We start from the raw sequence: 21,437 nt of genomic DNA, 5'->3' as shown, positions 1-21,437 counted from the left end.
GTGAAACAGACGGGTGCCACCCTGACCAACCCTTCCCGTGGAGTCCTCTGAGGTATGGGGGCTTATCTGTCCCCACCCCCACCCTCCATTGGTCACTATCCTTCTCTCGACTGCTGTGGGGACACTGTCCTCACAGGTATTTGAAGGAACATCTGGAATTGATGCCAAGAAGACCACCTGCGAGTTCCTGGGAGACATTCTCCGGACCCCAGTGTCCGAGGACATGTTGGGTGAGTGGCCAGGACAGTGGGATTCCGTCTGGGGGATTGCGGGGGGTGAAGGGACAGGGGCGGAGGGGGCATGGAATGGGCCGAGGGAGGGGGAACCTTTGATGCTGGGTGGGGCAGGCTTTGAGGAACAGTCAATCTCCCTTAAAGAAGGGTGGACTATCAGGGCTGTGGATTGGTCCAAGCTCTTGTCATATCCAGCCTCCACTACTGCATCAGCCTCCTCACTGACCTCCTGGCCTCTAGCCTCTCCCCCTCCAGACCATACTTCACAACCTATTTAAATGTCTGCCTCTCCCTCTAGAATATAAACTTATTGTGGGGTGCTATCATGTCTAACATTTCTGTTGTATTATACTCTCCCAAACAGCACAATGCTCTGCATACAGTAAGCACTCAGTAACTACCACAGATTGATTATGTGTTTTATGGGTTTTCTCTCTCCCCTTGGCTGCCCAGAGAATGTCTCCCTTGTGAGGCGCCAGACCCCACTTCCCTGTGGATTCAGGACCAGGGGTGGACTGGGGGTGTGAGGGGAGGAGCTCTCTGCCAAGAGCCCAGCAACAGGGCAGCAGGGTGACCCCAAAGCCTCTATTTTCTCAGGCCGAGTTTTCAATGGCTCCGGCAAGCCCATCGATAAGGGTCCAGAGGTCATGGCTGAGGATTTCCTGGATATTAACGGTGAGCAGCGGGCACAGCACGGAGCATGGGGTGATGGAGGGAGGTGGGGCTGACTAAGTGTAGGGGGAAGGGACCTCTGACTCCCAAACTCGAGGCCCACCCTCACCCAAGGTGAGCAGGGCCATGAAGGAATCTTAGGGAACATTGGAGGGCTCCTGGGAAATGCTGCAGACTTGGTAGGGGGAAAGTTCTGGAAGTAGGGGCTGACAGGGGATTTTCATGAGGTTTGTGCAAAACTCAAGCAAATTGAGGTATCATAGGAGCTCAGGGGGATTGCAAGGATGATGAGAGAAGGAAGGGGACTGGGCCCAGTCCCACCTATTGCCCCCTCTCCCCCCAGGCCAGCCCATCAACCCTCATGGCCGAATCTACCCCGAGGAAATGATCCAGACAGGCATTTCCCCCATTGATGTCATGAACAGCATTGCCCGGGGCCAGAAAATCCCCATCTTCTCTGCAGCTGGGCTCCCCCACAATGAGGTAAGGCCTGGGGGTGTCCCCCTCCACCATCCATGCCCTCAGCGTGGCCACCACGCTTTGGAGGCAGCCAAGCCCTTGGCACAGTTCAGCCAATGGCTAGTGATATAGGCAGGAGGGCACATGCCTTCAAATCAATGGCCCGTGCCCTGCTCCCATGTCCCCTAGATTGCTGCACAGATCTGCCGCCAGGCTGGCCTGGTGAAGAAGTCCAAGGACGTGATGGATTTCCACGAGGACAACTTCGCCATTGTCTTCGCTGCCATGGGGGTAAGCGAGGCCTGGAGGGAGCCTATGGGCAGAGGACCATCAGGCTTTGAGGCTAAGCCAAGCCCAGAGGGAGCCAGAAAACAAGGGAAACCAGGGGCCTGCCTTTAACAATAACAAATGTAGTATTTGTTACACACTATATGCCAAGCACTGTACTAAGAACCAGAATATACACAAGGTAATTAGGTCATACAACAATCTGTGTCCCACATGGGGCTTACAGTCTGAAGGAAGGAGAAGAGATATTGACTCCCCATTTTAGAGATGAAGAAACTGAGGTCCAGGTCCTCTGACTCCCAGACCCCTGCTCTTTCCATTAAATCAAGCTGCTTCTCAAGGCTTTAGGTCTTGGGGGTGTTGCCTTTGATGGAAACTTGAAGGCCTTGAGTGGGCCAGGCTGGAAGATCGACCACCACTGCACCCACTGAAGTAGACTTTTGGACTAAGGGTGAGAGGGTCCAACTCAACAAGAACCCTAGTGCCTAACTATGCTGGTGGTCCTCCTGCCGGACCACCAGGTCAGGTCTGGCATGGGTACCACTGCCCATTACCTCCACCTGGACCAAGAAATGCCCAACTGACCAGACCTGGCAGCAGTGGCAGAGAAAACTGAGTGCCTGGGGTTGACCGTTTGTGTATATTGGCGCCCGGGTGTGTTTGTCTGTGTGGCTGGTTGTGTATGTCTGTGTGCATCTCTGTGCTTGGCTGTGGGCATGTATATTTATGCTTGGATGTAGCTGTGTGTAAGATATGTGTCTTTATATGGCCTTTATGTGTGTGTGCGTGTGTATGTTTTCTGCATGTATATGTCTACATATCTCTATCTGTATTTAAGTGTTTCTGAGGATCTGCCTATAAATGCCTATCAGTAAATGGTATCTCTGTGTGCCTTACGTATCCGCGTCTGTGCCACCCAAGTTTTCCCATTCTCCCATCCTGCTCTTCAATCGTTCAATCTGTGGTATTAATTGAATGCTTATTGTGTGTAGAGCACTGTACTGAGCGCTTGGGGGAGTACAATTCAGAGTTGGTAGACACTGTCCTTGTCGACAAAGATTTTATTGTCTCTCCTGGTCCTCTGTTCTGTTCTTCTGTCCTGCGTCTCTTTTTCTCTCTTCTTTTCTAGACATTCAGCGGGGTCCCATTGGGGCCATGGTCTTCACCACACCCCATTCCATTTAGGTCCCCACCCCCAGTGAGAAGCTGCGTAGCCTAATCAATAGAGTATGGACCTGATACTCAGAAGGACCTGGGATCTAATTCTGGCTTTGCCACTTGTCTGCTGTGTGACTTTATTGTTATATTGTACTTGCCCAAGCGCTTAGTACAGTGCTTGGCACACAGTAAGAGCACAATAAATGCAATTGGCGGAATAAATGACTTTGGGCAAGTCACTTCTTTGTGCCTCAGAAAAATCTGCAAAATGGGAATGAAGACTGATCCCCACGTGGGACATGGACTGTGTCCAACCTGATTAGTTCACATCTACCCCAGCATTTAAGACAGTCCCTGGCACATAACAAGGGCATAACGAATGCCACTGGAAAAAAAAATCAAGTGTGTTGGGCGTAGCTCCAGGGTTTGCCTGGGTCCCAGGGTGGGCCGGGAATGGGCGGGATTAGCCACCCCGTGCTGGACTCCGTGGGAGGGGGCCCCCTCAGCCTCCAGCAGGAGCTTCTGCAGGTGGGAGGGAGGGAGGAGAGGGCGGAGGAAGGATGGATCATCGACATCCTCTCCCTGGATCCATCCGGGCCCCAAACCCGGTATGGTACTTGTTAAGTCCTTACTATGTGCCAAGCACGCACTGTCCTAAGCGCTGGGGTAGATACAAGTTAATCAGGTTGGACACAGTTTCTGTCCCAGAGAGAGCTCACAATGGGCAGAACTCTTGCCTCCCAAAGACTGATTCTCCATTTCCGTATTTTTAGACCCCACGGGCCCACCAGATTATGTTGTCCTTTAGAGAAGCAGCATGGCATAATGGATAGTGCACGGGCCTGGGAGTCAGAAGGTCATGAGTTCTAATCCCAGTTCTGCCACTTGTCTGCTGTGTGACTTTGGGCAAGTCACTTCACCTCTCTGAGCCTCAGTTATGTCATCTGTAAAATGGGGATTGAGACTGTGAACCCCACTTGGGACAAAGGACTGTGTCCAACTTGATTTGCTTGTATCCACCCCAGTGTTTAGTACAGTGCCTGGCATATAGTAAGCTCTTGACAAATATCATCATCATTATATCCATTTTACAGACGAGGCAACTGAGGCACAGAGAAGTAAAGTGACTTGCCCAAGGTCATTCAGCAGACATGTGGTGGAGCCAGGATTAGAACCCTGATCTTTCTGATTCCCAGGCCCATGCTTTCTCCACTAAACCATGTGGTATCCCTCCCCAAGCAGGTCCCTGTGCCTGAACTAGTGGTGAGAAGCATCATGGCATGATGTGGATAGAGCACAGGCCTTGGAGTCGGAAGGTCTTGGGTTCTAATTCTGGTTCTTCCACGTGTCTGTTCTGTGAACTTAGGCAAGTCCCTTCACTTCTCTGTGCTTCAGTTCTCTCATCTGTAAAATGGGGATTAAGACTGTGAGCCCCATATGGGACAGGTACTGGGTCCAACCTGATTTGTTCGTATCCACCCCAGTGCTTAATAGAGTGCCTGGCATACAGTAGGTGCTTAAATGAATCACAATTATTATTATTATTCTGCAACTCTCTACCCCAACAAGACCCTCAACCGCTGCACTGGGAGGCAGGTAGGTAGGACCCCGGCTCCAGGAAAGGATGGGAAGTTTTCTGGGGGTTAGGTGGTAAACTGCTTGTGGGCAAGGATTGTGTCTATCAACTCTCTGGACTCTCCCAAGCACTTAATACACAATAAGCACACAATAAGCGCTGGGTTCATATCATTGCTTGATGTATTGATTGCGGGAGGGTTATGGCGGGGGGATGAGAAGCAGCGTGGCTCAGTGGAAAGAGCATGGGCTTTGGAGTCAGAGGTCATGGGTTTGAATCCCCACTCTGCCACTTGTCAGCTGTGTGACTGTGGGCAAGTCACTTAACTTCTCTGTGCCTCAGTTACCTCATCTGTAAAATGGGGATTAAGACTGTGAGCTCCACGTGGGACAACCTGATTCCCCTGTGTCTACCCCAGCGCTTAGAACAGTGCTCTGCACATAGTAAGCGCTTAACAAATACCAACGTTATTATTATTATTATTATTATGAGTAAAGCGTTTGGGGGTTGGGAATGAGGGTTTCCCAGAATTGCCAGTTATAAGGTCCCAGCCCTTCCTTCTGCCCCACAGGTGAACATGGAGACAGCACGCTTCTTCAAGTCTGACTTTGAGCAGAACGGCACTATGGGCAATGTCTGCCTCTTCCTGAACCTGGCCAACGACCCCACGTGAGACTCCCATCTCCCCTGGGGACTCCTTCCTGGCCCAACCCCCTGGCTCCAAACATCCATTAGGGCAGTATCCCACAGACAGAGGGAGAAGGAGAGCCAGGAAGGCAGAGTACTCCTGGACTCTACTTCTCATCTCCATGACAGGGACCAGTTGGTTTCCCCCTCTGGCTCAGTTTACCCTGTGGTAAGGGAGGGCAGAAAAATAGAATCAGAATAACAGCCCATATCCCCAGGTATCAAGGAACAATAAGAATAATAGAACAGAGTAGCAGCTCACAGGATTCCAGTGAATAGCAGTCATCAGAATAATAAATGTCAGGTACTCAAGAGTGTACAGCTATTGGGAGAAGTATTCAGGATTATGGTTCTCAGAGTAACTGCCCTCATGAGTTCCCAGAAGAGTAACAGAAGCAGAGTAACCAGCCTTAGGAGTTCCTGGAAGAGTAATGATCCCAGTGAGTGCTCTGAGAAGCTACCCTCCCCCTGATAGCAAGGGGACCCTGACCTGTAGGGGCGATTTACTGCAGGTCAGGAGCCCCTCCCTCCCCTCAAGAAAACAGCCCCAAGTCCCAGACCTGGGAGCTGTTCCCAAACCCCGCTGCAGCCCCAGGGCGATTGTGGAGAAAGACCAGGTTTGGTGAGGCAAGGGGAGGGATGGGAGGGAAACACCCTTGGCCATCAAAGCAGCCACTCCTTGGACAGGAAGTGACCTGGAGGGTCATCCCACTCATCCCACAGCCTGCGTGCTTGGCTGGGCCTACCAGACCTCACACCTCTCACCCAGCTTTGGGCCTGAGGGGTGGCCCCGCTACTCACCACGTGTGTCCTGTTTTCCCCGACCCCCACAGCATCGAGAGAATCATCACTCCACGCCTGGCCCTGACCACAGCTGAGTTCCTGGCCTACCAGTGCGAGAAGCACGTTCTGGTCATCCTGACGGACATGAGCTCCTACGCCGAGGCCCTGCGTGAGGTGGGTCTAGGAGTAGGCCCTTCCTGCCCCCATAGGTTCCTGAACAGCAAGCCCCTTCTTGCCCTCGCCCCAGGCATTATGAAGCCAGAGGGAGACAAACACCCTCCCCGCTTCCTTCCTTTCCCAACTGGCATTGCCTGGATGATCTGAGATGATGGGGGAAAGGGGTGCTGAGGGGCCTCCCCACTGCTCCCTGGGTTAACTCCCATTCTCTCCTAGACCCCCTCCAATCTGGCTTCCGTCCCCTCCACTCTACCGAGACTGCTCTCTCTAAGGTCACCCATGACCTCCTTCTTGCCAAATCCAATGGCTCCTACTCCATTCTAATCCTCCTTGACCTCTCTGCTTGGCTTCACGGACTCTGTCCTCTCCTGGTTCTCCTCTTACCTCTCTGGCCGTCATTCTCGGTCTCCTTCGCTGGAGCCTCCTCCCCCTCCCATCCTTTAACTGTTGGAGTTCCTCAAAGGTCAGTTCTTGGCCCTCTTCTGTTCTCCATTTACACTCACTCCCTCGGTGAACTCATTCGCTCTCACGGCTTCGACTACCATCTCTACGCAGATGACACGCAGATCTACATCTCCGCCCCTGTCCTCTCCCCCTCCCTTCGGGCTCGCATCTCCTCCCGCCTCCGGGACGTCTCCACCTGGATATCGGCCCGCCACCTAAAACTCGACATGAGCAAGACTGAGCTCCTCATCTTCCCTCCCAAACCCGGTCCTCTCCCAGACTTCTCTATCACCGTGGATGGCACGACCATCCTTCCCGTCTCTCGGGCCCGCAATCTCGGTGTCATCCTTGACTCGTCTCTCTCGTTCACCCCACGCATCCTATCCGTTACCAAGACCTGCCGGTTTCACCTCTACAATATCGCCAAGATCCGCCCTTTCCTCTCCACCCAAACGGCTACCTTACTGTTACGGGCTCTCGTTATATCCCGGCTAGACTACTGTGTCAGCCTTCTCTCTGACCTCCCTTCCTCCTCTCTCGCCCCGCTCCAGTCTATTCTTCACTCCGCTGCCCGGCTCATCTTCCTGCAGAAACGATCTGGGCATGTCACTCCCCTTCTTAAACGACTCCAGTGGTTGCCTATCGACCTCCGCTCCAAACAGAAACTCCTCACTCTAGGCTTCGAGGCTCTCCATCACCTCGCCCCTTCCTACCTCTCCTCCCTTCTCTCTTTCTACCACCCACCCCGCACGCTCCGCTCCTCCGCCGCCCACCTCCTCACCGTCCCTCGGTCTCGCCTATCCCGTCGTCGACCCCCGGGTCACGTCCTCCCGCGGTCCCGGAATGCCCTCCCTCCTCACCTCCGCCAAACTGATTCTCTTTCCCTCTTCAAAACCCTACTTAAAACTCACCTCCTCCGAGAGGCGTTCCCAGACTGAGCTCCTCTTCTCCCTCTACTCCCTCTGCCATCCCCCCTTTACCTCTCCGCAGCTTAACCCTCTTTTTCCCCTTTTCCCTCTGCTCCTCCACCTCTCCCTTCCCATCCCCACAGCACTGTACTCATCCGCTCAACTGTATATATTTTTGTTACCCTATTTATTTTGTTAATGAATTGTACATCGCCTCGATTCTATTTAGTTGCCATTGTTTTTACGAGATGTTCTTCCCCTTGACTCTATTTATTGCCATTGTTTTCGTCTGTCCGTCTCCCCCGATTAGACTGTAAGCCCGTCAAACAGCAGGGACCGTCTCTATCTGTTGCCGACTTGTTCATCCCAAGCGCTTAGTACAGTGCTCTGCACATAGTAAGCGCTCAATAAATGCTATTGAATGAATCAGCCTGGCCAACTCCTGAATTGTCTGTCCATATCCCGTCACTCCGGGCCCTCTGGGCTATTCCCCAGGTGTCCGCAGCCCGGGAGGAGGTACCTGGGCGTCGCGGCTTCCCTGGCTACATGTACACGGACCTGGCCACCATCTACGAGCGGGCTGGACGAGTGGAAGGCCGCGGTGGCTCCATTACCCAGATCCCCATCCTCACCATGCCCAACGACGGTGAGCGCCGGAATCCTGCGGGGGAGGGATGCCAGGGGGCAGGGATCGAGGGAGCTAGGGGGACTGGGGAGACTGGGAGGCTGGGGGAGCTGAGAGGCCTGGAGGGAGCCCTTTCTGGAGTCCCACAAGCCGTGACTGGTTGGGGAAGGAGGAGGCAGGCTTAGGGAGGGCAAGACGGCCCGTCCTGTTCCCTGCCCCCTGCCCGTTGACGATATCCAACCATCTCTTGCAGACATCACTCACCCCATCCCAGATCTGACGGGCTTCATCACAGAAGGCCAGATCTACGTGGACCGGCAACTCCACAATAGGCAGGTCAGAGGCTCAGCCCTGTTCTGTCACCTTTCAGCCACCACCTCCCTGACTCTCCCCTCACATCCCCGGACTCAGAACTCAGGCCTGGGAGACCCAGAACTGTCCTGGAGGAGAAGTGCTGCTGCACATTTGGAGGGTGTAGGGAAAGGGAGGGTTGTAGGACATTAGAATCTTCAGGTACACATGAAGGTAAAGTGCTGCCAGGGGTTGTTTTACTAATCCCCCTGCCTTTGAGCAGATCCTAGTCATCTTCAGTTTCGTTTTGAGCACTCCCAAGGAACAGAGACCTGTGCAAGACCCTTTGTGTTTTTTCTTTTTTTTTTAATGGTATTTGTTAAGCGCTTACTGTGTGCCAGGCACTGCACTAAACACCGGCTTGGATACAATCAAATCAGGTTGGACACAGTCCCTGTCCCTCATGGAGCTCACAGTCTTTATTTCCCACTTAACAGATGAGGTAACTGAGGAATAGAGACAATAATAATAATGATAATAATAATAATAGTAATAATAACTGTGCTATTTGTTAAGTGTTTGCAATGTGTCAGGCACTATATATACTAAGCCCTGGGGTAGATACAAACAAATCAGGCTGGTTACAGTCCGTGTCCCACATGGGGCTCACATTCTCAATTCCCATTTTACAGATGAGAGAACTGAGGCCCAGAGGAGTGAAGTCACTTGTCCATGGTCACACAGCAGACAAGTGGTGGAGCTGGGATTAGGAACCAGGTTCTTCTGACTTGCGGGCCCATCCTCTAGGCCATGCTGCTTCTCGAGTGGCTAGTTACCACTAGGAAATTAGTTACCACTAGGTTATAAACTCTTTGAGGGCAAGGATTGTGCCTACTGGCTATGGTGCTCTCCCAAGAGTTTGGTATAATAATAATAACAATAATAATAATTGTGGTATTTGTTGAGCGCTTACTATGTGCCAGGCACTGTGCTGGGGTGGATACAAACAAATCGGGTTGGACACAGTCCCTGTCTCAGGTGGAGCTCACAGACTCAATCCCCATTTTACAGAATGAGGTAACTGAGGCCCAGAGAAGCGAAGTGACTTGCCCAAGGTCACACAGCAGACAAGTGGCGGAGCTGGGATTAGAACCCATGACCTTCTGACTCCCAGGCCCATGCTCGTGACCTATCCACTGCATCATGTTGCTTCCCAGTGCTTGGCAAACAGTAGAAGTAAGCTCCTTGAGAACAGAGGGCATGTCTACTTACGCCACTGAACTCTCCAAGCGCTTAGTATTCATTCATTCAATAGTATTTATTGAGCGATTACTATGTGCAGAGCACTGTACTAAGTGCTTGGAATGTACAAATCAGCAACAGATAGAGACAGTCCCTGCCCTTTGACGGGCTTACAGTCTAATCGGGGGAGACGGGCAGACAAGAACAATGGCAATAAATAGAGTTAAGGGGAAGTACTCCCCGAGGCATTTAGTACAATGCTCTGTACACAGGAAGCACTCAAAAAATACCTTTAATTGATGGACTGAGAACAGGTACAGCTGTAGAGTCTTCATCCTCCTTCCTATTTCCTTCTTATCTGAAAATATCTGATCAAAAGTAGCCCGACTCAAAGGTTAACCAGCCCCATTCCAGTACCCTGGTTGCTCCTTTGTCAATTACCTCTCTCTTACCAATGTCACATAAGAAGAAAGTTACAAAAGATACACTGTGACCTAATGGAAAAAGCTCGGGCCTGGGAGTCAGAGGACCTGAGTTCTAATGCTGGCTCTGTCACTTACCTGTTTTGTGACCTTAGCTGAGTCACTTAACTTCTCTTGTCTCCCTGTCTAGACTCCTTGTGGGCAGGAATGAGGTCACCAACTGTATTGTATTGCACTCTCCCAAGCATCTAGTACTTGGCAAACAATAAATACTCAGAATATAACATTGATTGATTGCCTGTTTCTTCATCTGTAAAATGAAGATTTACCTCCCTCTTAGACTGTGAGCCCCGTGTGGACAGGGGCTGTGCCCAATCTGATTATGTTCTTTCTACCCCAGCATTTAGTACAGTGCAAAGCAGATGTAACCACAGATATCACAATTACTATTATCATTACTGTTAATATTAGTATTTTTATTAGTACAGGGCCTTCAGGAGACAGGGGCGGGGGTGGGGGTGTACAGGAAGCAGCAGCCTCAGGTTCCAATTAAGTTGGACAACCATTATTATTATTATTACTACATAATGACTTTCAATTATTTATTCATTCATTCAATCATATTTATTGAATGCTTACTGTATGCAGAGCACTATACTAAGTGCTTGAAAAGTACAATTCAGCAATAAAAAGAGACAATCTCTGCCCACAGTGGGCTTACAGTCTAGAAGGGGGAGACAGACATCAAAACAGGCATCAATAGCATCACTATAAATAAACAGAATTATAGATATATTCATTCAATTGGAATTATTGAGCGCTTCCTGACTGCAGAGCACTGGACTAAGCACTTGATAGATACACATTAAAACAAGTAAAATGGGCATTAATATAAATAAATTGAATTCTAGATATGTACATATATACACAAGTTAATAATAATAATGTTGGTATTTGTTAAGCGCTTACTATGTGCAGAGCACTGTTCTAAGCGCTGGGGTAGATACAGGGTAATCAGGTTGTCCCACGTGAGGCTCACAGTTAATCCCCATTTTACAGATGAGGTAACAGAGGCACAGAGAAGTTAAGTGACTTGCCCACAGTCACACAGCTGACAAGCGGCGGAGCCAGGAGTCGAACTCATGACCTCTGACTCCGAAGCCCAGGCTCTTTCCACTGAGCCAAGCTGGTGGGAGGGTAGAGCAAAGGGAGTGAATCGGGGGATGGGGAGGGGAGGGGTAGCTGAGGAAAAGGGGGGCCTAAACTAATAATGTTGGTATTTGTTAAGCGCTTACTATGTGCCGAGCACTGTTCTAAGCGCTGGGGTAAACACAGGGAAATCAGGTTGTCCCACGTGGGGCTCACAGTCTTAATCCCCATTTTACAGATGAGGGAACTGAGGCACAGAGAAGTTAAGTGACTCGCCCACAGTCACACAGCTGACAAGTGGCAGAGCTGGGATTCGAACTCATGAGCCCTGACTCCAAAGCCCGTGCTCTTTCCACTGCGCCACGCTGCTTCTCCGTTTCTAAACTGAAACTGGAGTGTTTACCTAGATGGGCCCTGCCCCTGCATCAGATCCAGGACCATCACACTCCCACCCACTCCCCACTCTGTGAAAAAGTAACAGACTTAAAAGCATCCTATGCCAAAACATAAGGGCCACGTTTCCCCACTCCTCAAGAACCTCCAGTGCTTGCCCATCCACCTCCTCATCAAACAGAAACTCCTCACTGTTGGTTTTAAAGCAGTCAATCACCTTGCCCCCTCCTACCTCACCTTGGTACTCTCCTACTACAACCCAGCCCTCACACTTCACTCCTCTAACGCCAACCTTCTCTCAATATTCTCTCAATACCTTGCTCTGGTCTATCTCGCCACCGAGCTTTTGCCCAAGTCCTGCCTCTGGCCTGGAATGCCCTCCCTCTTCAAATATGACAGAAGATTACTCTCCCCTCCTTCAAAGCCTTACTACTACTAATAATGATGGCATTTGTTAGCGCTTACTATGTGCCAAGCACTGTTCTAAGTGCTGGGGGAGATAGAGAGTTATCAGATTGTCCCAGGTGGAGCTCATAGTCTTCATCCCCATTTTACAGATGAGGTAACTGAGGAACAGAGAAGTTAAGTGGCTTGCCCAAAGTCACACAGCTGACAAGTGGCGGATCCCGGATTAGAATTCATGACCTCTGGGCTCATCTCCTCCAAGAGGACTTCCCTAAGTCCTCCCTTCCTTTTCTTCCATTCCCTCCTGTGTCACCCTGACTTGTTCTCTTTATTCATCCCTGCTTCCAGTCCCACAGCAGTTACCTACATATCTGTAATTTATTTGTTTATATTAATGACCGTCTCCCCCTCTAGACCTCGTTGTGGGCAGGGAAAGTGTCTAGTTTTTGTTGTATTTTATTCATTCATTCATTCATTGAATCATATTTATTGAGTGCTTACTGTGTGCAGAGCACTGTATTAAGCGCTTGGGAGAGTAAAATACAACAATAACAGTCACATTCCCTGCCCATAACAAGCCTATAATATAGAGCCGGGAAGACAGGCATCAGTACAAATAAATAAAATGACAGATATGTACATAGGTGCTGTGGGACTGGGAAAGGGGAAGAGCAAAGGAGCAAGTCAAGGCGATGCAGAGGGGAGTGGGAGATGAGGAAAAGTGGAACTTAGTCTGGGAAGGCCTCTTGGAGGAGATGTGTCTTCAATAAGGCTTTGAAGGGGAAGAGAGTCGGGATTTGAGGAGGGAGGGCGTTCCAGGCCAGAGGCAAGTGGTGGGCCAGGGGTCAGCGGGTGAGATTGAGCCACATTGAGAAGGTTAGCATTAGAGGAGTGAAGTGTGTGGTCTGGGTTGTAGGAAGGAGAGAAGCGAGGTGAGGTAGGAGGGGGCAAGGTGATGTAGTGCTTTAAAACAAATGGTGGAGAGTTTTTGTTTGATGGGAAGGTGGATGGGCAACCACTAGAGTTTTTTGAGGAGCGGTGTAACGTATCCAGAATGTTTTTGTAGAAAAGTGATCTGGGCAGCAGAGTGAAGTATGGACTGGAGTGGGGAGAGGCAGGAGGCTGAGATGACAGCAAGAAGGCTGATGAGGCGAATGAGAATAGAATGAATGATTGTATTAACATGGAAGCAGTTTGAATGGAGAAGAAAGGGCAGATTTTAGCGATGTTGTGAAGGTGGGACTGACAGGATTTAGTGATGGATTGAATATGTGGGTTGACTGGGAGAGAAGAGTCAAAGGTAATGCCATGGTTACTGTCACATACCAACCAGGACTTTTCTGGACCAGGGTAGCATCAGTGACACATAGAGTCAAACCAAACCACCAACCACCAAGGTTACTGTGGAAAGTTTTACTTAGCTATTTTTTAACCAATGCACAGGGGAGTGACACATACACACACTCACTCCACTCCATCAAGGGTCCAGTACCAGTCTGCTGGCCAAGGGAGCCCATTCTGTCGATCCCGCGGCAGAAGGTTGGGAGAAGTTCCTGGCAAAGCGGACTGCTGATGCTGCAAGCCTCCTCTGCACGCCAGTTCCCCCAAACGCCGCTTCCCTCCGAATGCTACTTCCTCTGAATGCTGCTCCCTCTTCAAACGCTTCCCCCTTTTGAATGCTGCTTCATCTCTGCTTCCTTTGCTTCCTTCTCTGCTATTCAAAGCAACTGCCTTTTATTGTAGCTGTGGCCCCACGTGACAGTCATTGATTGGTGCAGGCCCGTTACTGGGTAGAGCAGGGAGAGAAGGCACATCTCCCTCCGTGCCCTGCCCCCACAGGCCAGCAATGACCCATCCTGAAGTAGAGCACCCCAGTTTTTTGCAAATTTCTTCTTCGTTGGTGTCTGTGGGATCATAAACTGTTCACTAGTAAAGCAATTTGTTGCAGGCTCACCACAGTTACGGGCTTGTGAGACTGGATGGATGGTAGTGCTGCCTACAGTGATGGGAAAGTCTGGCGGAGGACAGGGTTTGAGTGGGAAGATAAACAGCTCTATTTTGGACCTGTTAAGCTTGAGGTGAGGATACCAAAGTAGAGATGTCTTGAAGGCAGAAGGAGATGTGAGACTGGAGAGAGGGACAGAGATCAGGGAGATGTAGGTTAGACTGTAAGCCCGTCAAACGGCAGGGCCTGTCTCTATCTGTTGCCGACTTGTTCATTCCAAGCACTTAGTACAGTGCCCTGCATATAGTAAGCGCTCAATAAATACTATTGAATGAATGATATAGGAGATGTAGATTTGGGTATCATCTGTATAGAGGTGGTCGTTGAAGCCATGGGAGTCAATGAGTTCTTCAAGAGAGCCAGTGTAGATGGAGAATAGAAGGGGACCCAGAACTGAACTTTGAGGGACTCTCACAGTTAGTGGGGGGGGGGGGAGGCAGAGAAAGAGCCCACGAAGGGGACTGAGAATGAATGGCCAGAGATATAAAAGGAGAACCAGAAGAGGGCAGTGAAGGAAGCCAAGGTTAGATAATGTTTCCAGGAGAAGGGGGTGGTTCAAGTGTCGAAGGCAGCTGAGCGGTCGAGAAGGATTAGGATGGAGTCGAGGCTTTTGGATTTGGCAAGGAGGAAACCATTGGTGATCTTTGAGAGGGTGATTTCTGTAGAGTGAAGAGGATGGAAGCCAGGTTGGAGGGGGTCAAGGAGAGAAGTGGAGGAGAAGAATTTGAGACAGCAGGTGTAGACAACTTGCTCAAGGAGTTTGGAGTGGAATAGTAGGAGGGAGATGGGGCGATAACTGGAGGGAGCCATGGGGTCAAGAGAAGGTTTTTCTAGGATAGGAGAGTCATGGGTATGTTTGAAAGCTGTGGGAAGAAGCTTCTAGGATAGGAGAGTCATGGTATGTTTGAAAGCCATGGGAAGAAGCCAGTGGAGAGTGAATGGTTGAAGATGGCTGTTAGGGAGAGAAGAAGGGAGGGGGAAAGAGTTTTGATAAGGTATGAAGGAATGGGATTGGCTGCACAGGTGGAGGGGGTGGCTTTTGAGAGGCAGCAGAAGGTCTCCTCTAGAGATACTGCTGGGAAGGATGGGAGAGTTGAAGAAAGAGCCAGAAGGGGGAGGGACTGAAGAGGGGCAGGAGCAATTTTAGGGAGTCCATACCTGATGGTGTCATTCTTTCAATCATATTTATTGAGTGCTTACTGTGTGCAGAACACTTGTGCTTGGAAAGTACCATTCAGTAACAGAGACAATCCCTACCCAACAATGTGCTCACAGTCTAGAAGGGGGGAGACAGACAACAAAGCAAAACAAGTAAACAGGCATCGACAGCATCAGTATAAATAAATAGAATTATAGATATATACAATCATTAATAAAATAAATAGAATAATAAAGATTTACATATTTACACAAGTGCTGTGGGGCAGGGAGGGGGTAGAGCAGAGGGAGGGAGTCGGGGTGATGGGGAGGGGAGGAGGAGCAGAGAAAGAGGGGGACTCAGTCTGGGAAGGCCTCCTGGAGGAGGTGAGCTCTCAGTAGGGCTTTGAAGGGGGAAGTGTGCTAGTTTGGTGGATGTGAGGAGGGAGGGCATTCCAGGCCAGAAGTAGGTCATGGGCCAGGGTTTGACCGCAGGACAGACAAGAATGAGGTACAGTGAGAAGGTTAGTACCAGAGGAGCGGAGTGTGTAGACTGGGATGTAGAAGGAGATAAAGGAGATAAGGTAGGAGGGGTCAAGGTGATGGAGAGCTTTGAAGCCAATAGTGAAGAGTTTTTGCTTGATCACGAAGGTTGATAGGCAACCACTGGAGATTTGGGGGGGGAGGGTGGGGTGACATGCCCATAGTGTTTTGGTAGAAAGATAATCCAGGCAGCAGAATGAAGTATAGACTGAAGTGGGGAGAGACAGGAGGTTGGGAGATCAGGAAGGATCCTGATGCTGTAATCCAGTTGGGACAGGATGAGTTCTTGTACTAACAAAGTAGCAGTTTGGATGGAGAGGAAAGGGCAGATCTTGGCGATGTTGTGAAGGTGAGACCGGCAGGTTTTGGATTGGATATGTGGGGTGAATGAGAGAGTGGAGTCAAGGATGACACCAAGGTTGCAGGCTTGTGAGACGGGAAGGATGGTAATGCCGTCCACAGGACGGGAAAGTCAGGGAGAGGACAGGGTTTGGGGGGGAAGATGAGCTCAGTCTTGGACATGTTGAGTTTTAGGTGGTGGGCAGACATCCAGGTGGAGATGTCCTGAAGGTAGGAGGAGATGCGAGCCTGAAGTGAGAGGGAGAGAACAAGGGAGGAGATGTAGATTTGGGTGTCATTCACATAGAGATGATAGTTGAAGCCATGTGAGGGAATGAGTTTACTAAGGGAGTGAGAATAGATGGAGAACAGAAGGGGACCACGAACTTGAGGAATCCCTACAGTTAGGGGATGGGAAGGTGAGGAGGAGCCCACGAAGCAGTTTGAGAATGAATGGCCAGATAGATAAGGGGAGAACCAGGAGAGGATGGAGTCAGTGACGCCAAGGTTGGATAACATGTTGAGGAGAAGGGGATGGTTGACAGTGTCAAAGGCAGCTGAGAGGTCTAGGAGGATGAGGATAGAGTAGGAGCTAATGGATTTGACACGAAGGAAGTCACTGGTGACCTCTGAGAGGGCAGTTTCAGTGGAATGGAGGGGATAGAACCCAGTTTGGAGGGGATCCAGGAGAGAATTGGAGGAGAAGAATTCAAGGCAGCGAGTGTAGACGACTCTCTCCAGAAGTTTAGAAAGGAAGGATAGGAGGGAGATGGGGTGATATCTGGACCGGGGGGTGGCGTTATTGGGGGGGGGGTGTTTAGGATGTGGAGACGTGGGCATGTTTGAAGGCAGAGGAGAAGAAGTCATTGGAGAGTGAGTAGTTGACAGTGGAAGTTAAGGAGGGGAGGAGAGAAAGGGTGAGAGTTTTTAAAAGATGAGAGGGAATGGGGTCTGAAGCATAAGTGGAGGGGATGGCACTTGAGAGGAGAGAGGAGATCTCCTCTGAAGATTCTGCTGGGAAGGATGGGAAAGTAAAGGAGGGAGTCGAGAGCAGAGGGGATGGGAGAAGGGGGAGGAATGACTTTGGGGAGCTCAGACCTGATGGTGTTACTTTTCCTAAAGAAGTAGATGGCCAGATCGCTGAGGGTGAGGGATGGGGGAGGGGGAGGAAAGGGGGCCTGAGAAGGGAGTTAAATGTCTGGAACAGATGATGGGGGTGATGGGCATGAGTGTCAGTAAGGGAAGAGAAAAAATTTTGCCTGGCAGAGGAGAGGTCAGAGTTAAGACAAGAAAGGATAAATTTAAAGTTAACAAGGTTGGCCTGATGTTTAGATTTCTGCCAGCAATGTTCAGCAATCTCGAGCATTAGAGTGAAGGAGGCAGAGAGTGGAGGTGATCCAGAGCTGTGGGTTAGTGGTGCGAGAGCGACGAAAGGTTAGGGGAGCAAGTGAGTTGAGTTAAGTAGAGGGGGTGGAGTTGAGAGTATCAGTTTGGTCATCAAAAATAGGCAGAGTGGGTAAGGAGGCTGAGATATGATGCGGTGAGAGAGATGGATGGGGTCGAGAGAGCGGAGGTCTAAGTGGGGGATTAAACAGATTTTCTCAATGTCAATTTTCTTAAAAAAGTAGGTGGTCAGATCATTGGAGGCAAGGGATGGGGGAGTTGGGGGGAGAGGGGGCCTGAGGAGGGAGTTAAATGTCTGGAACAACTGGCAAGGGTGATGGGCATGGGGATCAATAAGGGTGGGGAAATAGTTTTGCCGGCCAGAGGAGAGGGCAGAGTTAAAGCATGCAAAGATAAACTCGAAGTGGACAAAGTCAGCTTGATATTTAGATTTTTGACAGCAGCGCTCTGCGGCTCGAGCACAAGAATGAAGGAGGCTGACTGTGCAGGTGATCTAGGGCTGTGGGTTAGTTGTTTGAGATCAACAAAGGGATAGGGTAGTGAATGAGTTGAGTTTAGTAGAGAAGGCGGGGTTGAGAACGTCTATTTGGTCATCAAGGGAGAGTTATTTGGGTGTGGAGACTAAGTAGAGCATGATGAGTTGAGAAAATTGGAAAGGGTCCAGAGATCAGAGGCCTCTATGAGGGAATAGTACAGATTTACAGGGAGGAGTTGTGTGGGGAGGAGGCAAGTGAGGAGGTTTTGGTCAGATAGAGGGATTTAAGAGGTGGTGAGGGTAGAGATTGTGCAGTGGTTAGAGATGATAAGATCAAGTGTGTGTCCAAGATGGTGAGTGGGTGAGCTGGGGTGGATCAGGAGGGTCCGTGGAGTTGAGGAGTGATAGAAGGCAGGCATCAGAAGGGTCACCAGGAACACTTGTGTGAATATTGAAGTCCCCAACAATCAATGTGGGTATGGAGAAAGAGAGAAGGAATGTGAGAAAGGGTTCAAAATGGTTAAAGAATTGTACTCTCCCCAGCAATTAATACCATGCTCTTCACACAGTAAGTGCTCAATAAATATAATCAACTACCTGGCTAGCTAATTGATTGACATATCAATCAGTCAATAGTATTTCTAGGACACTTACTCTGGGCAAAGCATCGTATGAAGTGGTTGGGAGAGTACAATCTCAATACCGTCAGAGGATGGGTCAGCTGAAAACTGGACTGTTCAGCATAAAACTGAATGAGTGACCACCTTGCCCCTCTCTCACCAAGACCACCATCACGCAGTAGCAGAATAAAGAGGGTGTGGACCAAAAGGGGAGAGAGTGCCTCTTTACCAGTCAGTCAGAAGCAAAGATTCAACCCAGGGGCCAATCAGGTCTAAAGAACTGGAAGAGGGTGAAAGATAGTGAAAGATGGTGAATCGGCAGCAGTCGGCAAGTCACATGCATCTCTCCCCTCCCAGATCTACCCTCCCATCAACGTGCTCCCGTCCCTGTCCCGCCTGATGAAGTCGGCCATCGGAGAGGGCATGACCCGCAAAGACCATGGCGACGTCTCCAATCAGCTGGTAGGTACACGCCCAACCGCCAGGGACCGGCCCCAGAGAAAGACCAGAGAGACTGGTGGGGAGGTGCCCTACTGTTCGGACTTGTATAAAGGTTACCACTGGGTGCTAACTCCTGGGGGAGGGACAGAGGGAGGCAGGGATACGGTTCCTGCTCTCGAGAGGCTGCCAGTCTGATAATAATAATAACAATAATAATAATAATAATAACAACAGTGGTATTTATTAAGTGCTTACTATGCGCCAAGCGCTGTGCTAAGCGCTGGGGTGAATTCAAGGAAATTGGGTTGGTTAGAATCCCTCCCACCCGGGCTCAGAGTCTTAATCCCCACTTTACAGATGAGGTAACTGAGACACAAAGAAGTTGAGTGACTTGCAGCCGACAAGTGGCAGAGCCGGTATTAAAACCCAGGTCCTTCTCCCTGCTCTAGCCACTAGACCATGCTGTTTGGACATATGCACACACAAACACACACGAGGTGCTTTCCCGGCATCCCAAATTAGACACCTGCTTGGCAGAGGAGCAGTAGAGTCTCCAAAACCCCTAGACCTGTTTCCTTTCGAGATGCACCCTGTACCCCTTACCCATGCCCCGGCCGGTGCCTCTCTCCTCTCAGTACACCTCTTATGTCCTCCCTGACCTGAACCCCCTGGTCTACGCCCCCGGCCGCTCCCCCTCTCTCCACAGTACGCCTGTTATGCTATCGGCAAGGATGTGCAAGCCATGAAGGCGGTGGTCGGGGAGGAGGCACTGACTGCTGAGGATCTGCTCTACCTGGAGTTCCTGCATAAGTTTGAGCGCCATTTCATCAACCAGGGTGAGCACCGGGGCCAGGGGGTGGGGTGGGGGTAGGAATGCCTTCTAGGGGCCTGGAAGCAGGGGAGGGACTTCGGCAAAAGAGGCAGTGTGGAGGGTCACAGAGCAAAGCCAGGCAGTCTACCGACTCTGTTATATTGTGCTCTCCCAAGGACTTAGTACAGTGTGCTCTACACACAGTAAGCACTCAATGATGGACTGATTGAGGAGCAGGGTTTAGAGAGTGAGGAGCAGGGCTGGATGCGAGGCAGGGTAAAGGGAGGAGGGGACTGGGAGGGGCTAGGGAAGAAGGTCAGGCCAGACTAGGAGCCCAGGAGGCCCAGGATGGATTGATGAGAACCAAGGGATCCGGGACGGAGGAGGCAGGAAGCTCCCCAGATGCCATGGCTGGAATGGGATGAAGTGGTTGGGGAGATCTGGGTGTGGGCTCTAGACTGTAAACCCAATGTGGGCAGGGATTGTCTCTCTTTACTGCTGAATTGTACTTTCCAAGCTCTTAGTACCGTGCTCTGCACACAGAAAACACTTAATATATAAGATCGAATGTATGAATGAATGTGGAGGGTCACCCCTGCCCAGTCCCAGGTACTGCTGCAGAGAGAGACAAAGAGAGACAGAAAGAGACAACAGGGGGAGAGAGACAGACAGATGGAGACAGCAAGCATGACAGAGAGATGGGGAGAGAGAGACAGACACACAGAGACCGGGAGGGAGATGAAAAAGAGAGAGAGGGAGATGAGAAAGAGACAGAGAGGAAAAGATGGGGGAGACAGAGTGAGAGACGATGGTAGACAGACATATAGACTGAAATATAGACAGACAGGGAGATAAGAAAGAGACAGAGAAGGAGAGAGAAGGAGAGACAGAGAGAGAGAAGGAGAGAGGAGAGGAGATGATCGGTCCGGGAGGGTCATGGAGGTGCTGGGGGAGGGGCGGCCCTGGCCTCTGGTCACTCACTCCAGCATCCTCCGCAGGCCCCTACGAGAACCGCAGCGTCTTTGAGTCCCTGGACATCGGCTGGCAGCTGCTCCGCACCTTCCCCAAGGAGCTGCTGAAGAGGATCCCGCAGGCCGTGGTGGAGGAGTTTTACCCCCGTGAGGGGGCGCCCCCAGCCCCCCAGCACAGCTCCGACACTGCGCTCTGACCCCCGACCCCCAGCCCATGGCCCAGCTCTGGCCCTGGCCCCATCTGCCTCCTATTTTCAGGGGTTGCCCCCTCCCCCAGTTCTGAGGCTTTGCCCCTACCACCCCCATCACCCAGGGTCAGCCCTCCAGCTCCAGGGCTCTGGCCCATTTCCCTAGGTCAGTCCTCCTCCCCGCCGCCCCTGCCCCCAGCTCTGGGGCTTTGCCCTGACAGGGTTTTATTTCCTATTTATTAGGACATGCCCGACTGCCTCCTCCAGCTAGGCTCTATTCATTCTTTTGATCATATTTATCAAGCGCTTACTGTGTGCAGAGTACTGTACTGAGCGCTTGGGAAAGTACAATACAACAATAAACAGTGACAATCCCTGCCCATAATGAGCTCACAGTCTGCGTGGGCTCAGTGGGGAGGCAGACATCAGTACAAATAAACAGACATCAATACAAATAAATAAAATTACAGATATATACATAAGTGCTAAGGGGCTGTGGTCGAGGGGGGAGAGCAAAGGAAGCAGGTCAGGGCGAGGCAAAAGTGAGTGCGAGATGAGGAAAAGTGGGGCTTAGTCTGGGAAGGCCTCTTG

General features: G+C 50.7%; 1 protein-coding gene across 1 annotated transcript in view; it reads left to right on the top strand.

Annotated features, from left to right (window-relative positions):
• The window catches only part of ATP6V1B1 (ATPase H+ transporting V1 subunit B1), a 37,338-nt gene extending 16,128 nt beyond the window's left edge, over window positions 1-21,210 (top strand). Inside the window, exons 4-14 of the mRNA XM_029083042.1 lie at window positions 137-230; window positions 831-908; window positions 1,249-1,388; window positions 1,554-1,655; window positions 4,958-5,055; window positions 5,907-6,030; window positions 7,881-8,031; window positions 8,264-8,346; window positions 18,793-18,897; window positions 19,583-19,712; window positions 20,686-21,210. Of these exons, the coding sequence (XP_028938875.1) occupies window positions 137-230; window positions 831-908; window positions 1,249-1,388; window positions 1,554-1,655; window positions 4,958-5,055; window positions 5,907-6,030; window positions 7,881-8,031; window positions 8,264-8,346; window positions 18,793-18,897; window positions 19,583-19,712; window positions 20,686-20,855 (1,275 nt within the window). The 3' untranslated portion in view covers window positions 20,856-21,210. The remainder of the gene's footprint in view (window positions 1-136; window positions 231-830; window positions 909-1,248; window positions 1,389-1,553; window positions 1,656-4,957; window positions 5,056-5,906; window positions 6,031-7,880; window positions 8,032-8,263; window positions 8,347-18,792; window positions 18,898-19,582; window positions 19,713-20,685) is intronic.
• Window positions 21,211-21,437: the final 227 nt, after the last annotated feature.

Source organism: Ornithorhynchus anatinus, chromosome 18 (genome assembly GCF_004115215.2).
Source record: "Ornithorhynchus anatinus isolate Pmale09 chromosome 18, mOrnAna1.pri.v4, whole genome shotgun sequence".
In the NCBI taxonomy this organism is placed as follows: Eukaryota; Metazoa; Chordata; class Mammalia; order Monotremata; family Ornithorhynchidae; genus Ornithorhynchus; species Ornithorhynchus anatinus.
The sequence above is the reverse complement of the archived record's forward strand: the minus strand, read 5'-3'. Positions and strand labels throughout refer to the sequence as shown.